We start from the raw sequence: 19,138 nt of genomic DNA, 5'->3' as shown, positions 1-19,138 counted from the left end.
AAACTCTTATCCCATATATCATAATTTCTTGACCCATTATTGTTCCCTTTATTTTTTTGCCTTTTAAATATTTGCAGTTGCTTATTCTAGGCTTGTCTGAAACAGTTTCCCTAAGTATTTCCTATTGTTGGTTGATTGTTTACAAAGCTGAAGTAATCAACCCATGCACAAAGCATTACTCCCTGGTGTCTGGATTAAACATCAAGGCCCCTTTTCCAATAATGGTATATCTGCAATCATTAAAATACTTGTAACTAAAGCAAAATCTGAGTATCCATGTTGCTTTTTTTTTTATTTAAAAAGTTTTACAATACATTTTGACTTTAATCCCCCCCTCCCCCACCCCTATCCCTCTCCCCCACTCCCCCCCCGACTTCCCAGAGCTAAATACAGGGCATAAAATCAAAAAACAAACATAAACACCCCTATATTATCAACAATAAACTATAAATTCTATCTCTCTCTAGCTCATATAAAATGAGTACAAACAATATTAATATTACAAATAAAGTAGAAAAAAAAAGAGGAAAACAGAAAAAGATCTTTACTCAAAATAAATTGAGAAAAGAAAAAAAAAAACTTTCGCCTGCTATTTGCATTCTCCCACCTTTCTCTAATTTCCAAACAAATTCTCAGTTACGCACCAAAAGCGCTTATCTCTATTAATCTTAATAATCTCCAACCAAACTAAACTATAGTCAAAAATAGTTCTTGCATATATCACGCCAAATGTCTCACAGTTCCAAATCATCCTTAAGTTCAAATAAAAGTTCAAATAAAAAGAGTATATATAAAAAAAAATTAGGCAATCTCTAAGACAACTTGTTGTTAATTAGGAGTTTACATACCCACTCTTAATTCAACACATACTTTAAGTCCATAACCCTAATATACTTTTCTAGCAAGCAAATAACATCAATCTTAAATTGTATAAAATATTAAAAAAAAGAAAAAAAACTTTCTTTCTCCTCTATAATAATTTTACTCCATTGACATTCTAATCTAAAAATTTAATCAGCAATCTTAACGCCCCAAAACTTTTGGAGCACCTCTGTCATGACCCCCAAAACTTCTTTAGACCGCTCTCCTCCTACATCTTCATTGTAAGCACACTTTGAAGATTCCATAACTTTCCGCTGGTCTTGCTCTTGCTCTCGTCTCGCTCTTCTTAGGGTGGCACGCGTCATCTTCTGGCCTCCTGCAGCAACCGATGAGACTGTAGCTTGATCCCCTCCAACACCATTGTCCACTGTCTGTCTATCTGCAACATCTTGAAACTTTCCCACACCGTATCCTTTTGCAGCTTCCAAAAATGATAGGGGGGTTGCTTTTAACACATTACTATAAAAATCACGTGCCTGAGCCACAGTAACCAAACGATGTCTTTTACCTTCGTGCGTTGTCACCAACCCAACTGGAATCTCCCATCTGAACTTAATATCACGTTTCTTAAGTTTCTGTACTAGAAATGCGAAATCTTTCCTTCTCCTTAAGATCTTCGGAGGAATCTCTTTTAAAACCAAAACTTCTTGCTCAGCCACTACCAAATTAGTATCATAAGCAGCTTGAATGACTTCATCTCTAATTACTCTCTTTGTAAAATAGACCACCACATCTCTGGGTAACTTCCTCTGTCTTGCAATCCATGAATTTACACGAAAAACTTTGTCCATATTTCCCTCAATTTCAGATGCTGAGTGGCCCAGTACCCCTTCCAGAGCCTCAGAAATCAGCTGCTTTAGATCTTCTTTACCATTCTCCTTTAAACCCCTAATTCTAATAGCATTCTGCATCTGATTATACTGAACAAGGCTCAATTCTTCGTCCATTTTATCCCTTATATTTTCATTTTCTAATACCTTTGCTTCTAATATAGAGTTCTTTTGACTGAGATCCTCCACTTTTATATCCAGCTGTAGCACACATTCAGCTATGGATTCAACCATAGACAAAATGTCCACCCTCATTGCTCTCAGCTTCTCTTCCATCTTCTTCTCCAATTTCTCCATTTTCTCCTCCATTTTCTTCTCCAATTTCTCCTCCAGCTTTTTCAACTTTTCATCCATCATATCAGACATCAGTTGTGCGTGCTTTCCAAGAGCATCTTGTAAATCCTTAAGCGTCAATACCGGGGGAGATGCAGGAGGAAGCAAAGCTTGCAGTGAGGTCTCTTGCACCAGGGAAGACCCCGCATTCCGAAGAGCTTTAGAAGTTTTAGCCGCCATCTTTCCCCACTTTCACTTATTACGCACTTTCACTTTAAAGCTATAAAATCCATTGAGCTAGAGAGTAAAGATAAAGAGTCCACTTCACCTTGACCTCCTGTACCGCTCTGCCTGCATCTTGATAATCAAAAGTATTTCCTTTTGGCAGGGGTGGTTGCTAACGCCTGGCTCTGCTCCAAGAATCCCAGAGCAGAGGCGCTGCGCAGCTCGGAGCAACCCAGGCTTCGGGGGGCTCATCTTTCAGCCGCCCTAGCTCTCAGCTCAGGCGGCCCCAGAGAGCTCAACCCCTACCTGGGGCCTCACCCCCTCCTCTTCTCCCAAGGAGGGGGCTTCAAATCCATCTAAACAGCTGATTGGCGCTGTTTACGATGGAAAAACACAGCTGCGGAGCGGGCAGCCCGAAAACGGCTGTCTTTCGATGTCGCGTCGCCACCGGAAGTCTCCATGTTGCTTTTGACATTGTTATTGAGCTTTACAGAATGGTAGCATCCAGTCCTTCTACACTAAGCAAATGAGCTAAGATACAGCATGATAAATAACCTGAAGACTTGCTTTCATTATAGTCTTATTGTTTCTCTCCTCCCTTCCTAGCATTTTCCTGCAAATGCAGGATCTTTTTTTCCTGGATCAACCAAGTATTGATTGATTGTTGCAACAGAAATTGACCCACTAGTTTGTTGTCTGAGTCTGACATTGCATGGGGAAAAAGAGTGAGTGGCCAAAAGCCATCCAGCTGGCTTTCATGCCTAAGGCAGGACTATATCTCAGTCTCCTGGTTTTTACCCAATGGCTTTACCACTAGACCAAACGGGATGTCATTGTAGCCTTATTGTATTGTGAATAATTTGATGTGAGGCAGAATAAAATTGAAATGACATTGCATTGGCCTGAATAATGAAAAAAAATGTCACTTGAGTCAACACACCATCAAATTTAGAGCATTTCTGGTTCACAGTTTGTACAAGAAAGATACCTCAAGTCTAGAAAATAGAATTTTGATGTTTTAATTCTTTATTTGCCTTCTTTGCATTTCATATACACCTATACAGTATACCACCTAAGTACTAGTTTTTATGGCCTTATTAAATCTCTTGACATAACTGTCTAAGTTGAAATGGAATGTTTTCTCGTGAAAGAAAAAAATTCTTCAAGGAAGTCTTTATACTTGTGTCCCTTTGTCATATCTTTCCTCTATCATCTTATACAGAATATAGTTTATGGAAACTACATCATTTTCCTTTTCCATAACTACTGCAAGTAATCTATTACATTAATCAGCCATCTAGTATGAAATGCACAGGGAGTGATTATACTATCATACACAGTGAAGCACTTGTCAAAACCAATATATCAAAGTTTGAATCAGTAACAGAATGAATTAGAACAAGATAAAGCATTCAGTAATCCAAGAACTTCAGTACTATGAGAAGTTGATACTGTGTAAGTGATTTGGATTTTACTGAGACTATGTTCATGAATAAAAGCTGGAGCCCTCAAACTTGGTAATATACAGTGGGGGGAAACATTATTTGATCCCCTGCTGATTTTGTATGTTGCCCACTGACAAAGAAATGATCAGTCTAATTTTAAAGGTAAGTTTATTTTAACAGTGAGAGACAGAATAACTACAAAACAATCCAGAAAAACACATTTTAAAAAAGTTATAAATTGATTTGCATTTTAATGAGTGAAATAAGTATTTGATCCCCTATCATTCAGCAAGATTTCAGGCTCCCAGGTATCTTTTATACAGGTACTGAGCTGAGATTAGGAGCCCTTTCTTAAAGGGAGTGCTCCTAATCACAACTTGTTACCTGTATAAAAGATACCTGTCTACAGAAGCAATCAATCAATCAGATTCCAAACTCTCCACCATGGCCAGACCAAAGAGCTGTCCAAGGATGTCAGGGACATGTTTGTAGACCTACACAAGGCTTGAATGGGCTACAAGACTATCGCCAAGCAGATTGATGAGAAGGTGACAACAGTTGGTGCGATTATTCACAAATGGGAGAAACACAAAATAACTGTCAATCTCCCTCAGTCTGGGGCTCCATACAAAATCTCACCTTGTGGAGTTTCAATGATCATGAGAATGGTGAGGAATCAGTCCAGAACTACATGGAATGATCTTGTCTATGATCTCAAGGCAGCTTGAACCATAGTCACCAAGAAAACAATTGGTAACACACTACAATGTGAAGGACTGAAATCCTGCAGCACCTGCAAGGTCCCCCTGCTCAAGAAAGCACATCTACAGGCCCATCTGATATTTGCCAGTGAACATCTGAATGATTCAGAGGAGAACTGAGTGAAAGTGTTGTGGTCAGATGAGATCAAAATCAAGCTCTTTGGCATCAACTCACCTCGCCATGTTTGGAGGAGGAGGAATGCTGCCTATGACCCCAAGAACACCATCACCACCGTCAAACATGGAGGTGTAAACATTATGCTTGGGGGTGTTTTTCTGCTAAGGGGATAGGACAACTTAACCACATTAAAGGGACCATGGACGGGGCCATGTACTGTCAAATCTTGAGTGAGAACCTCCTTCCCTCAGCCAGGGCATTGAAAATGGGTTGTGAATGGGTATTCCAGCATGGCAATGACCCAAAACACACAGCCAAAGCAACAAATGAGTGGCTCAATAAGAAGCACATTAAGGTCCTGGAGTGGCTAGCCAATCTCCAGACCTTAATCCCATAGAAAATCTGTGGAGGGAGCTGAAGGTTCGAGCTGTCAAATGTCAGCCCCAAAACCTTAATGACTTAAAGAGGATCTGAAAAGAGTAGTGGGACAAAATCCCTCCTAAGAAGTGTACAAACCTAGTGGCCAACTACAGGAAATTTCTGACCTCTGTGATTCCCAACAAGGGTTTTGCCACCAAGTATTAAGTCAAATACTTATTTCACTCATTAAAATGCAAATCAGTTTATAAATGCGTTTTTCTGGATTTTTGTTGTTGTTATTCTGTCTCTCGCTGTTAAAATAAACCTACCTTTAAAATTATAGACTGATCATTTCTTTGTCAGTGGGCAAACGTACAAATCAGCAGGGGATCAAATAATTTTTTCCCACTGTATGCTCATATCCTAGAGAGATTTTATGAATTAAACAGTACAAGAGTACTTATATATTCTGTTCATGATAATACTGATCTAATTAGATTGTTAGCCATTGGGACCTTGGATTTACTTTTAGCACTAATGCATCTCTAATGGGCTGAATTTGTTTTGGTAACAATTGTGAGTATTCATCTTTGAAGGAGGAAGGGATTTATTGAATAAGATCTGCCTTATAATAGCAATATTTCCTTATTTTCAGAAATGTCATCTATATTTCACAACACCAAAAATACTTTTTTTTTTTGGTGCTTTCAAGACATTGATTCACAGTTTCTGGTTTCTAGTTTGGTCCCTTTAACCACTATACCAAATTAGTTGTCAGTATTACCATGATGGTGTTAAAAGATCTAGACCGGTTTAAAGCTTGGATGTGTCATCAGGTGTCTACATGAACAAATATTCACCATCTTGATACTTTTCTAGTGTCTACCTCTATAACAGGCTGTGGTAAAATAACATTTTGAAAAAAATCTGCCATAACAAAAGTTGTAGTTTGAATAAATTGTGTTTTGGACTTATGAAAAAGTCTGTGCTTTATAGAAATTTTTTTAAAAATGCTGTCTTAAACTTAACTTGGCATTTCATTATTAATATTTCCCCCCATTAATATAGGATTTTAGGATGCATACTGACTGCATCATGCTCCATATTGCAGAATAATAATTTTCTACTACTTCTTGTCCCTAATGTGTAAAGAGCCCCTTTAAGATTGTTGGATTACATGGAGGCGAGTTTATGGAATATTTGCTTTTTTTTGGATGATGTCTCTGTTCCAGTAGCAGTTTTTTTTAAAAAAAAAGATTAGATTACGTTAGATTAGATTAGATTAGATTAGATTAGATTAGATTAGATTAGATTAGATTAGATTTACAATTTAGAGGTCACCTGACTCTGGGCAGCTTTCAATTAAAAAACTAGGAACAGTATAACAAAAGAGACAACTCATGAGCAGCCCAATGATAAACACGTAAACCATACTATATCTGACAAGGGTTCACCATCACCCTGCTCCAAAGCTGGAAGAACAGAAAATGTTTAATAGTTTCCGTAACATCATCGGACTGGGAGCTATCCAGATCTCTTGTGGGATATTATTCCAGAGGGGAAGCTTATTATTATAAGCTCTAAGTCCTAGCAGTGTACAGCATAGCAGTATAAACACGCACTAAATTAAAAAATAGTAATAAAAAAATCATTGGCACCTAACCAAAATATCAAACAACCGGGAATAGCTAATCCTCAAAAGCCTTATTTATTTATTTTTAATTTAAATTAGTTTAATTTGATTAATAATTAGAAAAACACTTCAAACCAAACTCTAGGGTACCTCACAATATAATAAACCATAAAAACACATTACAGAATAAAACAAGATGGGATTCAATCACTTTGTAAAAAAACATGGAAAAAAACCCATATTAAGTGAGGAGGTTCATACCTAACCCATCCCCTAAAAGAATAGCCAAGTGTTCAGCCTTAAAGAATGTCAACAGAGTGAGAGACTGATGGATTGATTGACTGACTGACTGACTTTCTGGACTTATGTGGCCACCTATCTCATATAATGACTCTAGGAAGCTCAAAATAATCCATAAAAATAATGATACAAAGAAAAGTATCCTTACCCTGAGGTGCAAGACCAAACAGCCTCCTAGATCAATCTCAATCTCATAGCAATTTTGGGGGAAAAGAGCCAGATCTTCATGGCTCTTCAGAAGGCTAAAAGTATAGGGATCCCTCAGATCTTGGGTGAGAAGCTTTTCCAAAGGGCTGGGATGGTCACCAAGAAGCTGACCTCTGAGGTCCCATCAGGTGGTAACATTTAAAGAACGGGACCTGGAGTGTATCTAGTCTTATCTAAATTAATAGGATGTGCAGATCCCCTCGGGGAGAGGCAGTTCCACAAACAGATATGGATTCAGCGGGATTTCATTCCAGAAAGTAGGGTCTATGGAAAAATGTTGAATTTGTAAGGCTGAGCAATTAAAAAAGCAATTCCAGAAAAAATGTCAGAATAGGTGCCAATCACCTTCTAAGGGAGTTTGTCATGGAGAAATGTTATGCTTGATTTATCCCTCCTGTCACCTAGCCTATCCATCTGAAATTAGAAAACAGGATGGACTAAGCTCCATATGGAAGAAGGGGTCCTGGGAGTATCTAAGAGCCAAATCTTTGTTTATCTCATTTTTTTTCAATTAATGCTTTGTTTCATTTATTCTTTAATCTAAGTAAATCTTTTATTTTTTCTCAGTAACTCTATTGGTTATCTTTGGATGGGAGGAGAAGATGTAAATTAACTTAGATAATACTCTTTTATGACAACCCAAATATCTTAATCTGTGTCTGTGGAAATTCTCAATCATCCAGGTGATGGTTGTCTCAAAAAGGCAACTGGACTTTGAAAATTATTTCCTTTGAAAATAAAGTTCAGAACTGAAGAAACTTTTGGGGTGAGAAGTGAAATGTTTTCAAAGGAAATAGCCAAGAAATTCCAGTTGCCTTTTGGAAATAGCTCCTTTGGGATATACTAATATTTATGGGAAACAATCATAAAACAGGAACTGCATATATGCTTAATAGCTGATATGTGGTGGAGAAATGTACGTATAACAGCACCTACTGCTAATATAATGCAGGACTTTAATAATATTTGTTTAAGTAATTTCTGATTACTGATTATATTCTGTTTATCTGATGGGGATAAAACACTAGTGTCCAATAGGTTTTGTAATGTCTGTATTGAAACAAGATTTGATGAAGTAAAGCCACCTCTAATTCAGAGCAAGATAGTAATTGTGAAACTAGAATTGACAATGCCTCACGAAGATGTGACAGTTTTAATATTCTTTCTCTTGTGTGAAATTAATACCAAATTGCAGTTGCAGCATGATGAGTCTTCTAATTATCTTCAGGGAAATATGGAATTTGCATATTGATTTATGATATGTGTTTATCTTTGTACCAGGAAAATCTCTTAGCAGGGTGAGTTGCAGCAATATTAAGGGAAAAAAAATCTATACATACTGTATATGTGTCTGTACCTTATATAACCAAGCTTAAGCCCACAATAAATTTCCGTGCTCTTGAAATTTTTTTACAGTTATATTAAGATTAAGGAGGAATTACCATTTTAGCGTTGTCACTGAACCCTTGTATGTTAAAAATGTCAAAATGCACTGAAATTGAACATCTATTATTTATTGAAGAAAGAATACATGGGCTGAATTTACCAGTTGCCAGGAAGAGGGGAAAAAAACCTTTTAAACTGTCAATAGACCGAATCATCTTGAATTCATGGACTGTAGTATTTAATGTAAAACTGATCTGATCACAGAATGAGTGTGGCCACATTGCATATTTGGACAGGATTGTTTTGGGGTTGGTAGTGAATGGGAGAGCTTTCTTTGTTTTAATTATATGGCTACTTTAGGGTTTACACTCATTTATGGGATTCTCAACTCAAAATGGCAAGAGAGAGCTCCAGAAGCCAGATTTTAGACCCACTCATTGCTCACCACTGCAATGCCATGGTCATACAAAATGTTAAGCAAAAACTATGATTTCATGCAGTGCACAAAACCAGTCTGTCTTCGTGCAGCTCTCTGAATGCATATTTCAGTAAATATGTTTCTCCCTCAACTGTGAAACAATAGTAGGTATTTTGTGTGTTAAACATCTACCAGCTTCTCTTGGAACCAAATGCTGTACATTTTGTAAAATAAAGATATATAAGGAAGGCTAGCATGAGCTTTTGGCTTGCTTCATTTTGCTGCTACTAAAAAAAATGATACTTTCCAAATTGTTGAGAAATAAAATCATTTGAACTGCTTTCAAAGATTGGTACAGTACGGCATAGATTGTGGCTTAGTTGCCAACTCCCATTTGCATTCTTTATCAGTCATATTCAGTTGCATGTCTTTTCTGAAAGGCTGTCATTCATTTTAACAGATTCTGAAGGCCTCTGTAAAAGTCTATGTAAAACTCTTCCTTGATGAACAAATGAAGTGTTGCTAAATAGTACTTGTAGACGTCTTCTCTGTGCTTGTCAAGAGTCTGCAACAGCCGATTTTAAGAGCAATATCTTTATATTTAAAAATGTTCCAACAGTGCCTGATTTATTCATGTCTCGATTAGCATGCAGTGTCAGAGATAGAGGTCCTGGATTGGTTCAGACTTAAATGTCAGCAGAAAATTAGATCTGTAAATTTCAATGAAGGATTTCTCATACATAATTGCAGCAATATTTATGAAGTATACTTCTGTCCTTGGCTAACAAAAGGCAAAAAATACTTGCAAAAAATCAGAAGTTGCTTATTCTCCCTCATGTTATGCAGAGAAGTACAGAACATCTGCACATTCAAATACTTTTAGATTTGAAAATAAAGATCAGTATAGAATTTATATAAAATAAAGATCAATATAAAGTAATAGTGGGAATCAAACATTTTCAGAGATTTTAATGAGATTGGGGGCCTATTTTCAAGGTGATTCTTTTGGTTAATTTGTTTGTTTTTTGTTGAAGGCTGGCAAGAGTCACTTGTTTGTAAGATGGGGGGAGTAGTTATATAAATTAGATAAATAAGGTAAAATTTCCTGCAAGCTCTCAAAGGTGCATTTTGCATGACCTGCTACAGAGCTTTGTTATTGCATCCATTTTAAAAACATGTATGTATAGTTCTTTTCATTACTTTCAAGGTATCCAGCCCAACTGGATATATTGTCTGTCTCTCTGTAGGTGCTCTTTGGATGTGCATAGTATTAAATCCCCATTGCAAGTTGGAACAAAAGGCCAGTTGGCTGAAACAGCTTAAGAAATGGAATAGTGTTGATGTGTGTCCCTGGGAAGATGGGAACCATGGAAATGACCTGCCAAGTCTAACCAATGCTCTGCCTCAGGGTGCAAATGGAATACAAGGTGAACTTTGGTTTGGGTTAATTGAAGATGCTGTGCCTTTACCATTTTGTAAAAGTATAATAATATTTTAATGCTGTTTTTCTGGATTTTTCAAGCCTTTGGTAAAAAAAGATTAACTAAAAGATGGTTTGTTTGTGAAGTGTACAGGTTTTGCTGGCTATATGTATAGTCACTGACAACACCTCAAGCCATTTTCAGTAATGTGAGTCATGTTATTTTCTTTTGGTCATTTCAAGGACTATATTTCAGCTAATAGAATGTTGGGTTGACATTTAGTTCTGAATTGCTTTTCATTGTGTAGATGTCCTTCCAATGTAAACACAGTATGCTGTACTAAATAGGAACTATGTGTGTTTTAGTTGCTGGTGTTGCAGTATCATGGAAATGTTTTAAATCAAACATTTTCCCCAAAATCAATATATAAAATATCAGTATTTTTATATCGTGATGTATATGTTGGTGCCTTATAAAACAGATGAAAGTAATTAATTTGAGGCTAATGCCTATAGTTCATTTTTTTTGTTCAAATGTTATACAAAGCAGCCCTGCTTCCCGGCTTCTCCCAATACTAGTATTTGGGTTGAAGCATTCAGTCCATAATTCCTTTAATATATTTTTCTCAGATCACTCATACTATTTCATTTAATTTACTAACCTTTCCTGCTGTGTGACACCCCCAACAAAAATTACTTTAGGATGTTGACAGTACTGCTGCACTTTCTAACAGATTAAAATTATAATTGCAGAGAGTGCATCTTCCAGCTACTTAAAACCACATTGCAAATTCCTGGTTGTGTGGTTTGAAGGGGTGTAGTTAAATGCCAAGTTAGCATTTAAATGCCAAGTTGGCATTGTACAGTAAAAAGAAAACTCAGTACCTCAGCAGCTTTTGTATTAATTTAAATCTGTATATCCTTGGTATGAATCTTCAACCTCTCCTCTATCAAAGAAATGATTATTCTTGTATATCTATAATTGTTCCTGTTTGAAACTGAATATTAAATATACATTGTGTGTGTGATTTGAAGCTATGCTGCAAACTAATCATTGGTGGACTAACTTGTAGTAGAATCATAAAAGTGGAATATTGTCTCCTCAGTCTTAACCGAACTTGGTGAACTGAGTATATAAAGCAACTATTCCAAACTTCATGATCCCCAGATATTGACTGGGAATTGTGAGAGTTAAGTCATTAGAGGAAACCAGTTTGGGGAAAGCTGATGTAGGGGAACTTCAGTTCCATACAAAATTATGGAATATATGTGAAAATGATGGTAATAAGAGAAAATGGAAAGTAGGGGATGAATGTGGAGGATTGGGGCCATATGAACATTTAAAAATATATAACTCTTTGAACTCTTTGGGCTGGCAGATTCATCAAACAGGTCTCATCGAACAGTGTTCACACGAGCTATTGAGGCATGCGATCTCCATTGGCAGGACAGTCACTTACAGCACATTATTAACAGTGATCTGTATATCAACTACTGTTACCATGAAGAAGCTCAAAACTCACTCTTTGATTCTCATGGGTGGCCCCTCTGGCATGGTAAGTGGCTTAGCAGGAAATACGTGTCCCTGATTTCAATGCTTTTGTTGTTGTTGTTGTTGAAGAGAAAAGACAGAAACATCTGGAGAGACCAACAGAGCTTCCTTTCAGATGGGCTGCTCGATTGGTTTTTTCCTGTAGATTCCTAAAATTATTTAATGGTCTTATTCCACACCCGGATGGACTTAACAATGCCTTCCCTTTCCCTTTGTCAGAGCATGTGCCTACAGCTTGTGCGCGAGTAGATGCACTCCGATCTCATGGCTACCCAAGAGAAGCACTGCGGCTTGCAATTGCTATTGTTAATACTCTAAGGAGGCAGCAGCAGAAGCAGCAGGAAATGTTCCGGTTCCAGAAGAAAGGTAAATGTGGGCAGGAGGAAAGGCCAAAGGACACAGCATGGTGAGAAAAAATCTGGAATGAGACTAAGAATAAGCAAGTGCTGGTTGAACGTATAGCACTGCAGGTTTGCAGTGACTGTAGCTGTGTGTTTGTGTGTGTGTGTGTGTGTGTGTGTGTGTGTGTGTGTGTGTTAAGAGCCAGTTCACTGTCAAATGTCTGATAGGAATAAAGCTGCTTCTCTGTATCTCTTAGTAAAACAACGGTACAAAGAGCTCTTTCATTCTCTTCTCTTAATCTTAAATTTAAGGTGAAAAACGTTATATAGAAAATATTCCTGAAACAAGCTACGGTAATTATAATCATCTATTTCTAAAATAGCAGAACCATCATCTGCACTTTTATTCGGGGCTTTTTAAATACTGATTTATTTAGGTGGGTAGTTAAGATTATTCATTTAACAGTTTAAAAATGTGATTGTGGGAAGCGGCTGTATCCATAAATCAGACAGATTCTCGCATGAGTTCCAGAAAAGCTGCCTCACGTAAGCTGAGCAAAAAAATTGGGTTTGTGAAACCATGGTCAGTTTACCCTCTTTGTTAGTACATTGCTCACTTGCTCATAAGTGAAATAATATACGAATGTCCTTGGATAAAAAGATAAGATCTCTGCCCTCTCACTGAAAGTATGTATGTGTAACTATGAAGCTCATTCCCATGCTTCTATACTTATTGTAGTTTAGATGTACATTTTCTTTCTTTCTTTCTTTCTTTCTTTCTTTCTTTCTTTCTTTCTTTCTTTCTTTCTTTCTTTCTTTCTTTCTTTCTTTCTTTCTTTCTTTCTTTCTTTCTTTCATCAATCAGCACTGGGTGAGGTCCTGCCTAGTAAAGTCCAAGAGATGGGCTCTAACCCAGTTTTGAATAACACCCTATCTACAAGATCAGAAATCTACCAAGTAAGGATTCTTGTTTATAGGGAAAATGGAAATAAAGCTGTCTTTTAAAATTGAAGAGGGTGTGTATAATGCTATTAATATGGTACAGAGAAAAAATAGGGAGATGTATATGATGAGCCCTTCCTCTACTTCCATCTATACATTTTTACATGTCTGCAGAAGATTAGGGCTGTAGGATTGGTTTCTGTAGGCCTGTTCACTTTTGGGATGACAGCCCCCCCTTTCCCTAATGTGGACAGCATTGGGTGGAACTGCTTGGAGACATAAGATAGAATCCAATGCACCCAGCCTTGCTTGTGCATTTTGCCCCTTATAATCATGCACTAGACTTCACCCACTTTCCCAGTCACAAATGAACTATATAGGCAGATCATGAGAAATGCAAGAACTACAGAAAAATTATTAGAGAAAGTAGGAAACCATGGCCAAAGAATTTCACCAACTACAGTTAGAGTTTGGGGCAGGATGACTTTTCTCCATTTGCCCTTTGTTTCTTTAACCCATCTGAGTTACTTTAAAGTTGTTTTTCCCTTACTGGGAACACAGGCATGATGCCCACACTCTAATATTTTGTTTAATAAAATTTTGTAAATCTGTTTGTGAGTTTATTCTTTTAAGAATTTGCTTGAAGACATTAGTGATAGAACACCTGCTGCTCATTCAGACATTTGCTTGAATGTCTAGAAAGCTAAAAGTGGGGAGAGTACTAACCAACCACATAGCCACTCTTCTGTCTTTCTCCAGCCTCCACTCATTCAGGTGAGAGGTCTGAATGATCTGTATTAATGTTGAGTTGTAATAAGTTCATATGGCAGTGTGATCAAGAGCCCAGCTTTATTCCAGACCTAGCTCATGTAGAAAACTGAACACAAGTTCATCTGCCTCTCAGACTTCCCACCTGAATACATAGAGGTATTCAGACAGTGAGGCTGGAGCTGTGTTTATGGGCTTCATTCTTTTGCACCTAAAATGTTCTGCAGATTGCTGTGAGCCTGAAGCAAAAAATTTATAGGAGCTGCTTGAGCTGAGTAACTTATCTGTAGTATCCCATATTACTGTTCCATTTGCTGCTATTGCCTCCAGTTCTAGTTTTCTTCCCTTTATGTAAAATCAATTTTTATTTTAGTATTTTCTGGAATCTTGAGTAGATAGTCAACCCTTTGCAGATTGGTGGGGGCTCAGGAAGTGTTTTTTGTCATTTACTGTCAGTGAACTATCCATAATGTACCTCTTCTATTCCATGCGACACAAATTCTCTTGGAAGTTATCCATTCGAATAGTTGGTCTCTTGGTTTCAGTTCTAAAGAATTCTTAATTAAAATAGAGAACATTTTTTAAATGCAGAAACTAAAATAAATATCTCTTCTGTGAATAGTATAAATATGCTTCCTGTTTATAAATTCTGTAGAAATAGCCCTAAAGATAGTTTGGATAGACTATTAACAACAACTGTAAAAACGTTAGACAGTTTTTGTAGCTGTTGTTAGTAGAGTCAACATTTTTGATTCCTAGGAAATGAGACATTGCTTGATCTTGATGATTTCCAACTGACCAGGATTCCTCTTCATTGCTGGAGTTTGAAAAAGCTAAGCAGTGCTGTAGTTAATCAAAATTTCAGCTACTGGCATTGTCACAATTCATCCATTGTGAACCTCTGATGGGCATTTTAGAGATCTGAATTTAGATTCTAGCTCATTTATGACCAGTAGTTCCTAGTATTTACTTTACTGATTTGGAAAAGTCTAACTGATAAGAAAAAGAAACGTGTGTTCTGCATTTTAAAATGCTGTAAACAATATCAGTACAATTATTATCATATAATCAATATGTGTGCTTGTGTTTTTATGTAGAACTTCTTCACAAAGGTGTTACCTCTATTACAAATCTAGAAGGTTGGGTTGGGCATCCATTGGATCCAATTGGCACTCTTTTCAGTAGCCTTATGGAAGCCTGCAGGGTGGATGATGAAAGCTTCCATGTGTTCTCAGATTTCACAGGTAAAATCTGATCTTATACTAGCTATGTATGTGGATTCAGCATTTTCAGACAAGTTTCATTTTATTATTTATTGCATGTTAACGAAAGAACTAGATCTGGAACTGTTAGTCAATTTGAGCCAAAATATTTCATAATTAAAACATTCCTTGAAACGGGATATTGAAAATGCTTAAGAAAGGGAAATTCAGGAAATAGAAGATTGTTCTGAGTAATCAGTGCCTTATCTTACTGACTGAATGTATCAACCTGCCTGATAGCAAGAGAGGTATAAGTTCACCCAACTGATGCCTTCCAAATGTGTTGGTACCCAGCCAACATGGCTGAAAAGATTTCAGAGAGTTATAACCCCAGCAAATCTGTAGAATACCAATTTAAGGAAAAATGTATCTAGCTAATCCTTTTTTAGTTTAGGATGTTGGACTGAATTTGAGATCTTTTCTGAATTCAGAGCATGTGGTCTTTATTACTTGACTTGATATTAAGAATATTAATATTGCATTGCATGTTTATCTGTTCATATTGTAAATAATTTAATTATAATTTATTTTTATTTTAAATTATTTAATATAATTTATTTATATTAAACATTTACATAACTGTCCATCTTATATTGAAATCTGGGTGGCTCCCAAAATGATTTTACTACTTTGCTATGATTTAGTTAGTATTGTTATCGTGCATATTGCAGATGAAGGATGGCAAAGAATAGGAAACAGAGATTTCCTTACAACCATATATAGTGAGCTCATGACAGAAGTAAGAATTTCTTAATTCATTGTTCAGTCTTTTGCTGTTTTTATTTAAGCTTTGAGTAGACAGCATTTGACTCCTTTCAAATTGCTATTAATACATTTTACAAAAATGCTGTTTTGTATGTTTTGAAATTTTGTGTTCTGATTGGCTTATTGTAAAACAGGATTCTCATATCACACCTCAACCATATTTTATTTATCTATGGTTTATTGGATAAAACATAATTGACTTGGTTAATGTTACATTATATGACATAAGCCATGATTTACAAACTACATTGCTATATTCATAGAAAATGCTGAAGCAAAAACAAATATTTGGCTTAGTGTGATGTACAAAAGAGACTTAAAATGTAACTATCCCAGTTTGTGCTACATTTATAGGAAGCTTATGAATGATAAAGAATAGGAATAAATAAGGCATATAATTTCAGAGAAACCATTTTCAGTGGCTTTATTGTTTTTATTTTGTAACTTTTTGTTCTAGAGAACATGGGCCCATGCAAATCTCTGGAATACTATCACTTGCCTACCCACAAATTCTTAGAAGAAGGAGAATCTTACTTAACGCTAGCAGTGGAAGTGGCATTGATAGGATTGGGTCAGCAGAGGATAATGCCTGATGGCTTGTATGCGCAAGAGAAGGTTTGTCGAAATGAGGAACAGCTAATTTCCAAGCTACATGAAATAGAATTGGATGACACTCTGGTGAAGATTTTCCAAAAGCAAGCAGTCTTCCTGTTAGAAGGTAGCTGATTACTGACGATAACTTTCTTTCTTAACAGCTTTTAACAAAAATAGGAGGCAGGTTCCTAAGTAGGTTCATTTCATAATCAACAAGCTCTTACAAATCTAATGACTGTTTGGAGAGCTTCTAACTATTCCCAATCTACAAATTTAAATATTGCACATATGAAGAGATAGTTATCCTTGATTCTACAGAATGGAAATTAAAATAGTTTGTTTATTTTGTTGTAATTCTAACTATTTGAAGCGAGCATGGAAAATTTCAATCTCACATTGTGAAATTATGAAATTCTTATAGTCATCACTATCGCTTTCAGATGAAACTTAAAACACATACAGTTAAGCTTTCTCTAGTCATGGAGATTCTCAATCATCCAAGTCAGTGGTGGGATTCAGACAGTTCGCACCACTTCAGCAGAACCGGTAGCTAAATTTTTGTTGCCCAGGCCCAAAATGGATTTGCGGAAGATACATCCACATAGAGAACTGGTTATTCACATATCTGAATCCCACCACTGATCCAAGTCACGGTTATCCTAAAGATGCTTTTTCCAAAAGGCAACTGGACTTTTGCTTCTTATACAAGAAGTTTCTTTCTCTAGTCGTGCTTTTCTATGACCATCTTATGTGGAACTTCACCCAGAAGTGTATGGAGATTTTTGTAATGATTGAAATAACTTTTATTAATGAAGTTTTTCTGGAAGCAAATATGACCTAAATTAAGAAGGATGGATAATACTTGAAACTTTGTGAGGGCAGAATTAAAATGCATTGTTGCTTCATGGATACAACAACAAATACAAAAATTCAAGTCAAGTAAATATAAGAGTGGGCATCTTTCTTACCTTTCCAAAGAAAAGCTCTTTCTGTAGATAAGTACAAGAATCAAAACTCAGGTATTGAGTTTTCTTTGAGGAACCTGGTGCAGTAACAAGGATAGGGTTGTATCAATTTTTAGAGACCTCTGACCTAAACTTAGTATTGCCTAAATGTAGGGCAGAGCCCTGAGAACTGTATTTATTCTGTTTAGGCTGTTGCGTGAGTATTTTTATACTGATGAATATCAAAATATCAAAAAATACAGTTGTGCATTAAAATCATTAATGATATAATGAATCTTATTGAATTAGACTGTAGTCACACCTTTCAAGGTTTCTATCCTTTTGGGGCTTGTTGTATATTTACAAAATTGCTAGGCAATTTATAAATAATAAAAAGATAGAAGTGATAAAAATTCAGTACACTGAATAAAATCAAGATAAAATTTATTTTCCACATCAAAACTAACTTCAGTATTGAGGAGCTTTGAAGAGCCTTGCAAAAGAGGTTAGTTTTCACTTTGATGCCATTCTGGGGATCAAAGTGGATAGAGTATTCCAAAGTGAGGCAGCTGTTGCCAAGAAGATCATCCTTGCAAGCTTCTGCTACTGCTTGTTTGATCTTTTGGAGGAAGGAAACTCAAAATACCCCTCCCGGTGGGCAGGCAGATTCTATGAGGACCAGACTGTCCCAAAGATATCAAAAGCCCAAACCATACAGAGCTTTAGAAGTAATCATCAGCACTTTGTATTGGGCTGAGGAGCTATTGCCAACCAATGATATTGTTCTACTGAACCATTTACTATCCATTCAGTAGTCAGGTAGCTGTGTTTTGGGGCAGCTATAGCTTCAGGATTGTGTTCAAGTACGTTTCCCCAACCCATAGATCAAATTGCGGTAGTCTAACTGTAAGATTATGGTGGTATGTTTTTAATGCTTCCTAATCCAAGAGAGTGAGCGTCTGTTACTCGTCCCAGCTTCTGCCAACCTAGCAGTTCGAAAGCACGTAAAAATGCAAGTAGAAAAATAGGGACCACTCCGGTGGGAAGGTAACAGCGTTCTGTGCGCCTTTGGCGTCTAGTCATGCTGGCCACATGACCACGGAGACGTCCTCGGACAAGCGCTGGCTCTTCAGCTTTGAAACGGAGATGAGCACCGGCCCCTAGAGTCAGAAACAACTAGCACGCATGTGCAGGGGAACCTTTACCTTTTTAATCCAAGAGAACTGCTCGTTGCTCTTGTCTTAGTCTAAATGCACACTCCAGCAAGAATTATGAGCCCCCAAAATTTGTTAATATTCCTGCTTTGTCATGGGCAGCACAACTCCATCAGGACTGGTGGAATGAATCTTTATGGATCCAGAAAGCCCTTTTTAACAGCAGCTTTGTCTTTCTGGGATTCAACTGTGCACAGATTTAAAATGCAGATGACCAAACTCATTCCACCGAAGAACCTACCCACTTCATAAGTCCCAGATAATTTTACAAGATATTATCTCTCTGCAATACTGTAGCCCTCAGTTATAATGACAAAGGTTTAAATGATTAAAACTGTAACATCTGAAAACACTTTCCATTATTTCATTGGCTAAGAGTAGAAGCAGTTAAATATGTACTGAAAGGAAACTCCTTGAAATGGTTCAAATGCAAAATTTTTGTTAATTTGTGTAAAGTAATAGTTCTGGAGATTTCATTGAGAAAAAAAAATTAAAAGA

At 36.7% G+C, this 19,138-nt stretch overlaps 1 protein-coding gene across 2 annotated transcripts in view; it reads left to right on the top strand.

The window, feature by feature from the left end:
• Positions 1–19,138, top strand: part of ZSWIM6 (zinc finger SWIM-type containing 6) — a gene marked incomplete at its 5' end in the record, with an annotated part of 118,526 nt that overhangs the window by 73,152 nt on the left and 26,236 nt on the right. For both annotated transcript variants that reach the window (XM_083351505.1, XM_083351504.1), the window contains 5 exons: positions 10,086–10,265; positions 11,638–11,814; positions 12,030–12,176; positions 14,959–15,105; positions 16,346–16,606. In XM_083351505.1, coding sequence (XP_083207631.1) covers positions 10,086–10,265; positions 11,638–11,814; positions 12,030–12,176; positions 14,959–15,105; positions 16,346–16,606 — 912 coding nt within the window. The remainder of the gene's footprint in view (positions 1–10,085; positions 10,266–11,637; positions 11,815–12,029; positions 12,177–14,958; positions 15,106–16,345; positions 16,607–19,138) is intronic.

The sequence above is a fragment of the Vipera ursinii genome (assembly GCF_947247035.1).
Source record: "Vipera ursinii genome assembly, chromosome: 2".
Taxonomy (NCBI): Eukaryota; Metazoa; Chordata; class Lepidosauria; order Squamata; family Viperidae; genus Vipera; species Vipera ursinii.
Note: the sequence above shows the minus strand (reverse complement) of the source record. Positions and strands in the feature narration are given on the sequence as shown.